Source organism: Siphateles boraxobius, unplaced genomic scaffold (genome assembly GCF_051911475.1).
Source record: "Siphateles boraxobius isolate OS27281-9 unplaced genomic scaffold, OSU_SipBor_1 48, whole genome shotgun sequence".
Classification (NCBI taxonomy): domain Eukaryota; kingdom Metazoa; phylum Chordata; class Actinopteri; order Cypriniformes; family Leuciscidae; genus Siphateles; species Siphateles boraxobius.
Window position 1 is genome coordinate 976,808 of NW_027509119.1, and position 12,835 is coordinate 989,642.

The 12,835-nt window shown below is 44.5% G+C and overlaps 1 protein-coding gene across 1 annotated transcript in view; it reads right to left on the minus strand.

Annotated features, from left to right (window-relative positions):
* LOC143710808 (cadherin-1-like) overlaps nucleotides 1-8,504 on the minus strand; it is a 46,062-nt gene extending 37,558 nt beyond the window's left edge. Inside the window, exon 1 of the mRNA XM_077202000.1 lies at nucleotides 8,453-8,504. Within this exon, the coding sequence (XP_077058115.1) occupies nucleotides 8,453-8,504 (52 nt within the window). The remainder of the gene's footprint in view (nucleotides 1-8,452) is intronic.
* Between the last annotated feature and the right edge of the window lie 4,331 nt (nucleotides 8,505-12,835).

Sequence of the window (12,835 nt, forward strand, 5' to 3'; positions counted from 1 at the left end):
ATGCAGGCACAGTTGTCACCTGCTCGTGTTGCTTCGATTCTCGCCGCAGTAGATCAGGTCAAGCTAGGCCAGTCGTCCACTGTAAAACAGTTCCAGAGACTGTTAGGTCTCATGGCAGCTGCGTCCAACGTGATACCTTTTGGCCTCCTGCACATGAGACCGTTACAGTGGTGGCTCAGAACCAGGGGATTCTCCCAGAGGGGAAATCCGTTTCGCATGATCATGAGTTCGCGACGATGTCTTCGCGCCCTGGTTATGTGGAAAGATCCTCGGTTTCTGTCCCAAGGCCCGGTGTTGGGAGCTCCTTGTCGTCGCGTTATGCTAACGACAGATGCCTCTCTCACGGGGTGGGGGGCGATCATGAGTGGTCGCCCAGCTCGGGGTCTGTGGGGGGACCATCACCGTCTATGGCACATAAATTGTCTAGAGATGTTGGCAGTGTTTCAGGCTCTGAAACACTTCCTCCCAGACCTAAGGGGCCACCATGTTCTTGTTCGAACAGACAACACATCGGTGGTCTCTTATATCAACCATCAGGGGGGTCTGCGTTCTCGCCCACTTTACAAACTGGCACGTCAGATTCTCCTATGGTCCCAGGGGAGAATTCTTTCTTTGAGAGCTATTTATCTCCCAGGGTACTTAAATCAGGGGGCAGACATCCTGTCGAGGCAGGGGCCGAGGCCCGGGGAATGGAGTCTTCACCCCGAGGTGGTGGAGCTCCTATGGGAACATTTCGGTCGTGCCGAGGTAGATCTATTTGCTTCCAGAGAGACATCACATTGTCCACTGTGGTTCTCTCTCAGCCTGCCAGCCCCACTGGGGTTGGACGCGATGGTACATCCGTGGCCGAGGTCACGTCTGTACGCTTTTCCCCCGATCACTCTGCTCCCGGGAGTTCTGGAGAGGGTTCGCCGGGACGGGCTCAGTCTTCTGCTAATAGCCCCGTTCTGGCCGGCCCGAGTATGGTTTGCGGACCTAGTGTCTCTCCTCGACGGCTCTCCCCTAGAGATTCCGATCAGGAGAGATCTACTCTCTCAGGCGAGTGGGTCGATCTTTCACCCCCGCCCAGAACTATGGAGGCTGTGGGCTTGGCCTCTGAGGGGGCCCAGCTCATAGATTCTGGTCTCTCGACTGAGGTCGTTGAGACCATCCTCCAATCCAGAGCTCCCGCCACAAGGAAGTTATATGCCGCGGGGTGGAAACTTTTCACCTCTTGGTGTGGAGAGCGCCAGCAGGACCCAGTTAACTGCCCGGTTGGTACAGTGCTGGATTTCCTGCAGGACCGGCTCTCCACAGGGTTATCTCACTCCACACTGAAGGTGTATGTGGCGGCCTTAGCTGCTTACCAAAACCCTTCAAGTGGAGGTTCTCTCGGGAGACACCCACTTGTATCTCGCTTCCTTCGTGGCGCCTTGAGGCTGAGGCCTGCAGTCCGCACGAGGGTACCAGCTTGGGATCTGGCCATCGTCTTGGAAGGTCTCTCCCTAGCTCCTTTCGAGCCCATCGAGGAAGTTTCGGAAAAGTTCCTTACACTAAAGACTATCCTTCTTCTTGCTATCTCGTCTCTAAAAAGAATTGGAGATATTCAAGCACTTTCGGTGGCTCCCTCGTGCCTGGAATTTGCTCCTGGTATGGTAAAAGCTTTTCTCTGTCCGAGACCAGGGTATGTTCCTAAGGTACCAACCACTTCGGTTAGACCTATAGTTCTGCAGGCTTTCTGTCCTCCGCATTTTTTGACGTCAGACCAGGAGAAACTTAATTTGCTGTGTCCTGTTAGGGCTTTAGATGCGTATGTCCACAGAGCTGCCCTGTGGAGGAAATCAGAACAATTGTTTGTCTGTTTTGGGTCACCTAAGAAGGGGTGTCCAGCATCTAAGCAAAGGATGAGCAAGTGGGTGGTCGAGGCCATCTCGCTTGCTTACGGTTCGGCCCATCAGCCTTCACCTTTGGCTGTAAGGGCTCATTCCAACCGGAGTATGGCTGCTTCTACAGCTCTTCTTTCAGGAGCTTCTCTTCAGGACGTTTGTGATGCGGCAGGCTGGTCCTCACCGCACACTTTCGTCAGATTTTATTCCCTTGACCTTAGCTCCACTCCCGGGGCTCAGGTTCTCTCGTCGGCTTGTGTCTCCTTATGACACACGGCGGGGATTCGGTCGTATGGGGATGTGGGTATTGCGTTCCCACTGCGATTACACGCAGCGGTAGTCCCTGAAGGGGAACGTCCCGGGTTACGTATGTAACCCTAGTTCCCCGAAGGGACGGACGCTGCGTGTCCTGCCATACTCTCGGCATCCCCTTGGATCGCTTGCTTCAGTAACATTAGAAGCTGGTGGCTTGTGTATTCAGGGGATATTTATAGCTTCCTGGTCGGTGACGTCACCCGCTGTGACGCTCCATTGACTGATTTCATTCATGCTTCAGACGCGCTACGCTGGGGGGCGTTCCCACTGCGATTACACGCAGCGTCCGTCCCTTCGGGGAACTAGGGTTACATACGTAACCCGGGACGTTAATGGCATTTCCTTTCTGAGCCTTTTAAAAGGAAAAAACTTAACATGAAACTTCGCAGTTGCGTTCATATTATAGGCTAATTTTTTATGACTACACATTGTAGCAAACATTTTCAAAACAGAACAAAAGAGACATTTTTAAATGTTAAGAGATGATTTTCGCAGGACATTTGTTTTCCCTTTACCCTTGCCCTGCCACTGTTATATAGAGATTGCTAATGTGACGTCATCGTGACGTATTGCCAGTGGTGAACGCAAAGCATTTTGGGAATCCGCGGCACAAACAGAAGGCGCCAGATTTGATTGCATGGAGGGAAGAACGCAGTGTTCAAGATGCCGTCTACCTGCTGTGTTATAAATTGCAATAGTCCTTCTTGCACAGTTTTGAAAACGAACGCTAAGTGTTGTTTTAAGGACATGTTTGTGTATGCTCGTAGACAGCCACTCTGAAGCGGTCAGAGGCGATTCTAAAAGATTCAAAAAGTCGAGACAGGACCTATCCTCAAAATTCTACCCACCACTCTAACTTAGTTCATCCAAAACAAACTAGAAAATAGACTCAAAGTGCTAAATACCTGAATTATCCTTTAAGAACGGATCAATATATTTGTTTTCCTTAATTTTAATGAACCCTAACTTTATTCTCATCTGAATGGTAAATAATTGATTTTCGTATAAAATTATTCTACCATTAAAAACACATTTGATTTTTTTTAATCAATGTAGAATATGTAACTGCTCTGAAGAAAATAAATGAAAACCAATGCGATATGATTAATGTCCAAAAGATGTAACCCACAGACTGTTTTCAAATGGGGTTGGAAAAATATGTTGCTTTTAAAACTGTGTGTGTTTGGTTGGGTGACAGTTGTAGGTTACAAGAGTTTGACAAGAGTTTAGAGTGTGACAAAAGCACAATGTTGTGTTTTATTGCGAGTGTAAGTTACACAAATATAAGTAAACACTTTGCAGTTTGAATGATAACCTCTATGAACAAAATTACGGAGTATGTTTTTTATGTTTCCAACTTCCACTGTTCGACCGCGCCCCCCTCTCTCTCTCTCTCACACACACACACACACACACACACACACACACACACACACACACACACACACACACACACACACACACACACACACACACACACACACACACACACACACACACACACACACACACACACACACACACACACACACACACACACACACACACACACACACACACACACACACACACAGTTCGATCGCGTCTCTCTTGACATGAATTTTGACTGCATGCAGATAGATGAGAGAGAGCGAGGAGTGTGGTGCTTAAAACATTACATTTGAACGGACGACAGTTTTCTGGTATGGTCCGACAATGTTTTCTTTAGCCCGCTGCATTTTGTAGGATTAGCCTATATTCTGTTTTTCACGCTATTTTTTTTTCATGCCAGAACACTAGCCTGCTATGCCAGCCCATGTAAACGGGCCAAACATACCCATAATTCTTTGCGTTCTGATGACGTTGCCGCCCAGTTGGTCACATGTCTTAGCGATCTCTATAGTCTTACTATAGCACGAGGAGATTTAACAATATGCAACCATTGTATATCGACATTAAATATTACGTAGGCTACTACGTGTGAATAGCTCCATAGCCTACATGAGAATGCTTTGACGCGCTACCACAGCTCATGATGCACAAGGGAAAAAACAGACATTTTCAATTTCCAAAGCTCGTAGAAGGTTCCTGCTGACTTACAAGTCAAATTTGGACAATACTTCCCTTCATGTAGCCTATGTAGCCTGTATTCTGCAGAAAAATAATGTAATTCACCAAAAGGGTTTTTTTCAAGTTCAAAATGGTTGTAGTATGTTCCTAGTGACTAGACTGGCCTACTACAGGTGAAAATATCCCAATACCTCCCTTCATGTAGCCTATTTACAGTAAACAATTACTTTTTTATAAAAAAAATTACTGTAATTCACCAAAAGGGTTTTTGGTAGGCTACTACAGATCAATGATGCAAATACTCACCTGACTATCAATAGGAATGTACTACAACCTTTGTAACATGAATAGAAAAACATTTTACAGTAATTATTTTTTTGTTACTGTTCAATCGAGATATTGGCTGGACATACAGTAGGCTAAGTCAGTCTGTCCACTAGGCATTTACTATAACCTTGGTATCGTTCATTTGAATGAATGACTGGACGTTTATATATTTTTTTGACTGTGATGAGTGGATTTTGCAGATAGTCCCTTTAGAAAATGTAGCGAATATCAAACCTAAAACTTACTTTACTGCGCTCTCGGATCGGTTGCTCTCCCCTACCCATGCAAAGTTAAACGCAACTGCAGAATTTCATGTTAAGTTATTTATTTTTAACAGGCTCAGGAAGGAAAATGCCATTAACGTGAAACGTTGCGCGTCGAGTTCATATAGGCTCTTGTCTGTAGGCTATATAGTTTTCCTCCCATAGAGCCCATTTAGTACGAAAAAGCTTAACGTCAATGCAGTAAGACGGTGATATTAAAACTCAGTAGCCGATACACTTTATTGATCATGCAATGCGCTATTGCACGTGAAGCGTTTTATAATGGTTTTCTATTTGAGCTGTTCATAATCTGATTGCCTCTATAAAGTATGCTTTATTAATAAGGTAGTAGGCCTATATTGTGTACTAAATTTGGTGTTTCAATTTAATATCACTCACATTAATGCGTTTTAAATGGGGATCACGCTTGATTACGCTGCCGTTGTCTGTTTTAGCAGAATACTGCCATCTAGTGGTAGCAGGTTTTCTCAGACAGTGTGTGTGTGGATCGTGCAAGGCGAAACCGGCGAAATGAAAGTCTCAAAATCCAAATGAATCAAATAGGATCGACTCAGAAGCGAGTCAATGAATGCACGCGTGTCACCTCATCCACAAATGCACATCTTACTTGTTGCATGCAAAAATTCTGGCCTACATTAATACAAAATTGAGGTTTTGTATTAACAACTATGTCTCTATTTGTACAAAATGCTGCACATTCATGTGATTCTGGATTTTGCACACACAAGTTGTATTGTATTCGTTTAAATGTAGCGACGCACATTTGTGAATTTGTCAAATAAATGGGTAGTTGTGCACACATTAATAATTAGCACCAGACCTATTCATTTGTAGTTGTGTGTGGGTTGTGAAATGCTTAAAAACAGCGAAAAGAAAGTCTCAAAATCCAAATGAATTAAATGAGATCGAATCAGAAAAGAACTCAATGAATGGACAAGCGTCCCCTGATCCACACATGCACATCTTTGTTGCTTGCACAAATTATGATACACTAATACAAAAGAAAACATTTGTATTCACAAAAATGTCTCTATTTGTACAAATTGCTACACATTCATTCATTTTTGAATTTTGCACACGCAAGTTGAAAGGCATGGATAGAACATTTCTGCAACATGTATCAAGTTCATTGATAAGTGTGCTTGCACGTGTTAATCATTTTGATACTATATTCATCCCATATTTCCCAATACTGCTGACAGCCATGATTGCTGTCTCACATGCCTTGACAAACAGCATTTGTGGATGGTGCATGCTGCGAGGGCATGTCCATGTTAGCATTGCGGTCACGAGTCTCCTTCATGGAGGCATGAGTCCCCTCTGCTGCTACCCAGTCCCACGTCACTTCTCATAGTAGAGCAGTGGGTCTGGTAATCACTCTGGGAGACCTGAGGGTTACAGTAGGAGCTTCTTCGTCGGGTCCGCCCCCACGAACCTCCCACTCCTCTAGCATGCCATGTGCCATCGAGTTGCTGAATGTTTGTGCGGGTCCCTCATGTGAGGCACATTGTATCTCATTTGGTGCTCCGGATGAGGATCGGATGTCGATTGCTGCTTCGGGGATTGGGCTTTTGTCCTCCGGAGAGGAATGAGGAAGCCGAGCTGCTCCTCTCTGGAGTTGTAGCCCGTGCCAAATCGGATTCTGAGATGATTCATGCTTTCGAGTGAAACCCTCCACTGTGTCCTGAGCACTCACGGTTGGATGATTGGTTCTTGGGTGTGGCGCGGTTCACAGCCGCACGACGCTTAAGTGCCTTTCTTCCCGCATGAGGAGCTTCAGAAGACATGAAAGGCACCTTTTACTGCCCAAAACCATTTTTTAAGGCTTCTCAAAGGCTTCTAACGCTGGCATGGTGCCATGGCACGCTCGTTGTGGCCTTCACACTAAGCTGTCACCAAACGTTCAGCCCATGGTCAGACCTTGCCTTTTTATGGGCCGGGGTGCTTCTAGAACAAGTGTCCAGCTATGTTGTTGTCACGACAGATGCCTCCACCACTGGCTGGGGTGCCGTTTGCAACGGGCATGCTGCCTCGGGCTCCTGGACAGGACTTCGACTGCAGTGGCATATCAATTGCCACGAGTTGCTAGCAGCACTCCTTGTCCTGCTCCGGTTTCAACCATTGAGCATGGCAAGCATGTACTGGTCCGGACGGACAACACATCGACCATAGCGTACATCCTCTGTCAAGGTTGTCTAAACTGTCATCGCTTGTCGCAGCTCGACCGCCATCTCCTCCTCTGGAGTCAGCAGCGGCTTAGGTCGCTTAGCTCAATTGTGCAGCCGACATGCTCACAACAGCTCATGTTCCCTGAAGAATGGAGACTCCATCCCCAGGCGGTCCAGCTGATTTGGAGACGATTTGGGGACTGGCATACAGCTTCTCCTGGGGCCTATGCAAGCAGGCCTTTCCCCCAGTGAGCTTTCTCGCATAGACCCTTTGCAAGATCAGGGAGGACGAGGAGCAAGTCTTGTTAGTTGCTGCGTACTGGCCCAACCAGACCTGGTTTTCTTAACTGATGCTCCTCTTACGTGTGGTCTCTGGATGGGACTTAAGTGGCCTACCTCCAGCAGTAGTCAACACTTTCACTTCAGCTAGAGCCCCTTCCATGAGGCACGCTTATGCTTTGAAGTAGAGTGGTGAGTGATGTTCTTCTCGATGGGAAGACCCTTGGAAATGCCTGGTCGGCTCTGTGCTTTCCTTCCTTCAAGAGGGCTTGGAGCGGAGGCTGTCGCCCTCCACCTTGAAGTTCTATGTTTCCACCATCGCAGCTCATCACGATGTTGTTGATGGCAGGTCACTGGGAAAGCACGACCTGATCATCAGGTTCCTGAGAGGTGCCAGGAGGTTAAAGTGCCTCGCCTCATCCCCTCCTGGGACCTCTCTGTTGTCCTTTTAAAGAGAGCTCCTTCGAGTCCCTAGAGTAAGTTGAGCTCAAGTATCTGTCTCTAAAGACAGTGCTCCTGACTGCTTCAAGATGGAAGGGGACCTGCAAGCATTTTCAGTTAGCAAGTTGTGCCTTGAGTTCAGAACGGCCTTGTCTCACGCCATCCTGTGACCCCGGCCCGTATATGTGCCCTAAGTTCCCACCACTCCTTTTCGGGACCAGGTGGCCCCGGAGGAGGCAGACCCGGCCTTCGTGGTGCTTTGTCCCGTTCGCGCACTGCATGTTTACGTGGACCGCACACAGAGCTTCAGAAGCTCAGAGCAGCTCTTTGTCTGCTTTGGTGGTCAGCAGAAGGGAAAGGTTGTCTCCAGAGGTTGGCCCACTGGATAGTGGATGCCATCGCCTTGGCTTACCAGTCCCAAGGTGAGTTCCTAACCCGGTCCCCTCAGGGTAAGGGCTCACTCCACTCAGGGTTTTGCCTCGTCCTGGGAGTTGCCACGCGGCGCATCTCTGGCAGACATCTGCAGAGCTGCTGGTTGGCCATCACCCAACAGAATCTCAGAGTGGAGCCGGTCTCTTCCCGTGTGTTGAGCACAAACAGGTAATGTATGGGAAGACTGGCTCGGTACCTCGCTACAGGCTAGGTAGGATCTATCACAGAGACCTTTCATATGTAGCACTGCCCTATGGGTCAGTCCATATGTGTACTTCCACACGTTACCTACCTTCAGGCAAGGTGTGGTGTCCATAGTGTTCCCCTACTTTGGGATTGGGCATGCTTCCCCAGCATTTTGGTAATGGCTGAAAAACAATGGGAATTGAGTTCTGAAGCACTCTTTCCTGGGGTAGGAACAGCAGCTTTGTCCACCCCCAAAGTAAACCCTGTCCTTCCATCCCTCTTGGTATGGAGGACTACTCTGGCTTACATGGGGCGCTCTGTAGGTTATAGCATTGTGAAAGCAGTTTGCAAACTCGGCATGTGCCAGCTTGCCAGCATCTGCATTGTAGAACTTTCCAGTAGGTGTAACTAGTGTTTACACACACACACACACATATATATATATATATATACCCTGTATATATATATATACCCTGTATATATATATACACATATATATACATATACATACATACATATATATATATATATATATATTACAAGCGATGGATGCTATCATTATGTTCTATGGTATTTGAGGAAATAAGTGTGTACATTTACCGCCTTATTCCAAATGCAGGCATATTTATGTTATATTTCATATATGTTATAATCTTACTAGGTTACAGGTTTGTTTTATTATCATTCCTGGTCTCCAGATTGTGTGTCTGTGTATGGTTAATTAGTCACAGTGTGCAGTCGTCATCTTAAGGTTTCATTTTCATTCTATTGATAGTCAGGACTGGTAAGCCTTGCCGGTGAGTGACTATAAAACAAGCATTGCTAGTAAGTCAGATCAAGAATTAATATCACATGATTGTGTAATTTCATTAGTTAATTTTGGTATTTGTATTTGTGTTTTCATTGCAGGTTTACAACCTAACTAGCAAACTAACAGGCTAAATAACGTCACTAATATCCAGCTGACAGACTAGTGTAGCGGTAGCATTCAGGCTATCTAGTTTGTGGATGATTATTGTGTATGTGTGCGCAATAAAAGGGTCATAAAGTGACTCGAGCAGGTAACTTAGCAAAGAACTGGAAATGCATCTTACACTCATAACACAGTTCAGTGGTTTTGGCGCTTTCCAGTGGCTTTGACTGACTGAATGGGAACATTTAGGCTACTAATGTAAGCCCCGTTCCCTGAAGGAGGGAATGGACACGTTACGTCCTTCTCCCACAGCCCTGAAGCACCGCTGAATGGCCGGGCTCTTGTCTCAGCTCCTTAGCAAAACATTAATGAAGTGAGTAATGCCAGTCCTATTTATACCCGTATGTTCGGGTAGGTGTGACGAGGCATGCAAATCTCACTGGCCAATGTTCATTGGTTTGTCTTCCTTCACATGTATCTCTGAGTTAAATATAGCAGACTTAAATATAGCATAAATTCATTGTTAAATTTGTCCAGATTCTTTTTTTTTTTTACTTCTAGCAGCAAATTCACTTTTTGCATCATAACTTAAAATCAGATGAAAGGATGCCCTATGAGTGCTAAATAGATACATTAATAAACAGTACAATATTAATTGCATGTGCTTAAAGATAAAGCTCTGTTTTATGACCTGTATTTAAGATGTCTAAAACATCCATCCCATAATCACTGGGACACAGTTTGAAAACTGATCCATTGCAATTTAAGATTAAGAGGTTTGGTTTGTGTTAACTAAGATAACTTGTGAATTTTGTTATGTGATTTTTATTTGAACTTACATAAAATAGACATTTTACAATAATCCTAGAATATTGGTAAATGGACTTGATTTAATCATAAAAACAAAAGAAAACATAATACTTTGATGTTAATTGGAAAAGTTTTATACACCATTGCTACATTTATTTTTATGTATTTAGCAGATGCTTTTATTCAAAGCTACTTACAAGAGAGGAATTCGTTGAGCAACAAATTATTCATATTATACAATGCAAGGTTTACCGGACAACTAGATTAGGAAGAAAGCAGAAATGCAGTGAAGAAAAGTTTAAGTGCATGAGAGCCTTGGTTTAATGCTGTGGTTGCAGAAACTGTTTCTTAAGCTGCTTCTTGAAAGATGTGATGGTCTCAGCAGTTTGGGTAGAGGTTGCTAGCTCATCCCACCAGAGAGAAATAGACAGAGTGAAAAGTCTTTTGGGCTTGAACAGTCCCGTGCTTATAACACAGCGCTATTGGATTGCGTTTCCCATAGCGCCAAATATCGACGCAATGTGAGTAAACAGTTATCGAAAGAGGAACTTTTTGGTTACTAACGTAACCTCAATTCTCTGAGATAGAAGGGATCGAACATTGTAACATTGTAACATGTTTAACAAACTGTTATGCTTTTCATCCTAACCCCTAGAGGGCAACATGTAGTTTTACCATAAGGAAGTACTCTATTTTAAGTCAAAGAAGGAATGGCAGAGATGTGTGTTAGCAGACGCAGGGAGCGAGTGATGGGAGAAACAACGTTTTTCAAATCTTTGAATCAACAGACACAAATCACTCGCAAAATGATTCACTGTTTCGAAGCATTTTAAACCACATACTGGGGACGCCTGCTGGTCAAAACACTGTAAATGCAACAAACACGCAGCCCAAACATGCATGAAAACATCTTTTACAAACCCATTGCAAATGTTTTATTGAAAACATAATCTATCAAATGCAATTAACTAATCATCTAATACCATTAATGCAATTAAAGCCCCCCTAATAGTCAATTATATTATCCCATAAAACTCATCTTTGATCACCAAAATTACATATTTAAATGTTTTGTTTCCTGTGAAAAAAAAATGTCATGACTTACAATAGCTTGAACGTAACACCTCCACTCACGCCAGCTCACAGATTCACTCAGCTTACTTACTAAGGTAAATGCGTCACAATGGGATCGCTCTTTACAACGTCGGACACATAACGGTAATTAATATGATTAGCCTTTTGCTTGACTATGTTATCAAACAGCTAATAATGTGTTGCTAATGTTACACAAACCATTTTCCCGTTCGCCATCTCAGAGTTAGACAGCTGACTTCTAGAAATCAGCATCCTTACAAACGCTTGAACAAAGGCATATAGTTCATCATAACATCGTAATATACATCATATACAAAATTTACCTGCTATATTGCTAAAAGTACCCAATTTTTCATATCAACAGAAAAATATGCCAGTGTAATCTGGCTTTTCTTGAGACTCCCCTGCTTCACGTCATTGTAATGATATGCTAAAGCCTGCTCACGTGTTGACGTGATTGGTTCATGGTAGTTTGTGACGTCAGAAACACCAGCGATTTCATACCGTGTTTTAGAGACTGTCTTTGGTTCACTGTAGTTTTAAGGAGAAAATACTCAGCAATGCTGTCCCCTTATGAATTTTACACATTGTTTGTCTGAAAGCATGTTAAAAACACAGCAAACAAGAAGTATACAATACTCGGCAACAGAGAGAGGAAGTCCAACGCCGGGTTCACACCGGACGCTGAAGCGACGCTGAAGCGGCGCGGAACGAAGGCGGCTTCCTTTCTGCGCCCATGTTAACCTATGGTGTCATTCACACCAGATGCGGAGCGCACGCGCCGTGAAGCGGCAGTTTCTGCGTCTGGTCTATTTTTTCCGCGAGCCGCGAGTGATCCTCGTCAATTCCGGCAGGAAGTTACACCAAGAACACTCGACCATCCGGTCAATTGTCAAAATATAAGCAATTTTCAAATTAAAATACCCTATAATACCCTATAATCAAAAGATAAAGGGCAAGGGCTCTCCTCCTGTCTACTCGCACTGGGAAACAGGAAGAGGAAAATAGATGTAATAAATTTGAAGAGAGGATGTATATTTCAACGGTATATATACTACTATAACTGTCTACCATATTCTCTCTCTGGCTGCGTGTGTGTCTCGACAACGGATTAATAAAATAAGTGTACAAACTTCTTGGTTACAGAAATATGGTGTATTTATATTATGAGGTTATTTACTTACCCATGATGTAAAAAAATAGCTCTGAATAAACAACAACTGAGCAGAAGCGCTTGTCGATCTGCGCGAAGAATACGCGTCTGGTGTGAACAGGCAGGGGCCGGACCGCGCGTGATTTTTCGTTCCGCGTCGCTTCAGCGTCCGGTGTGAACCCGGCGTTAGGCTAATAAAGAGTGTGCAATAGTTCTCAGGTGTGAGCATGATTAGTGGAATCAGCTGTGTGTGTGTCGTCAATGCAATGAATGATGGGGATTGTAGTGAAGTGCAAGAATCCATACTGTGAGTGGGTGACCTCTGGTGGTGACCAACCAGAAGTGCATGGCCCAGATTCTTGACACAGGGAGTGCTGTGTTCTCTAATTCAATTATAAAATAAACTTCTCTTTAAGATGTAACCTTGTTTACTTCTTCACAGCAGAAGTGGGAAAAGGCTCGATAGATGAATCATTGCAGACAGAATGTATTGCTTGAATCTCCTTGAATCTCCTTCT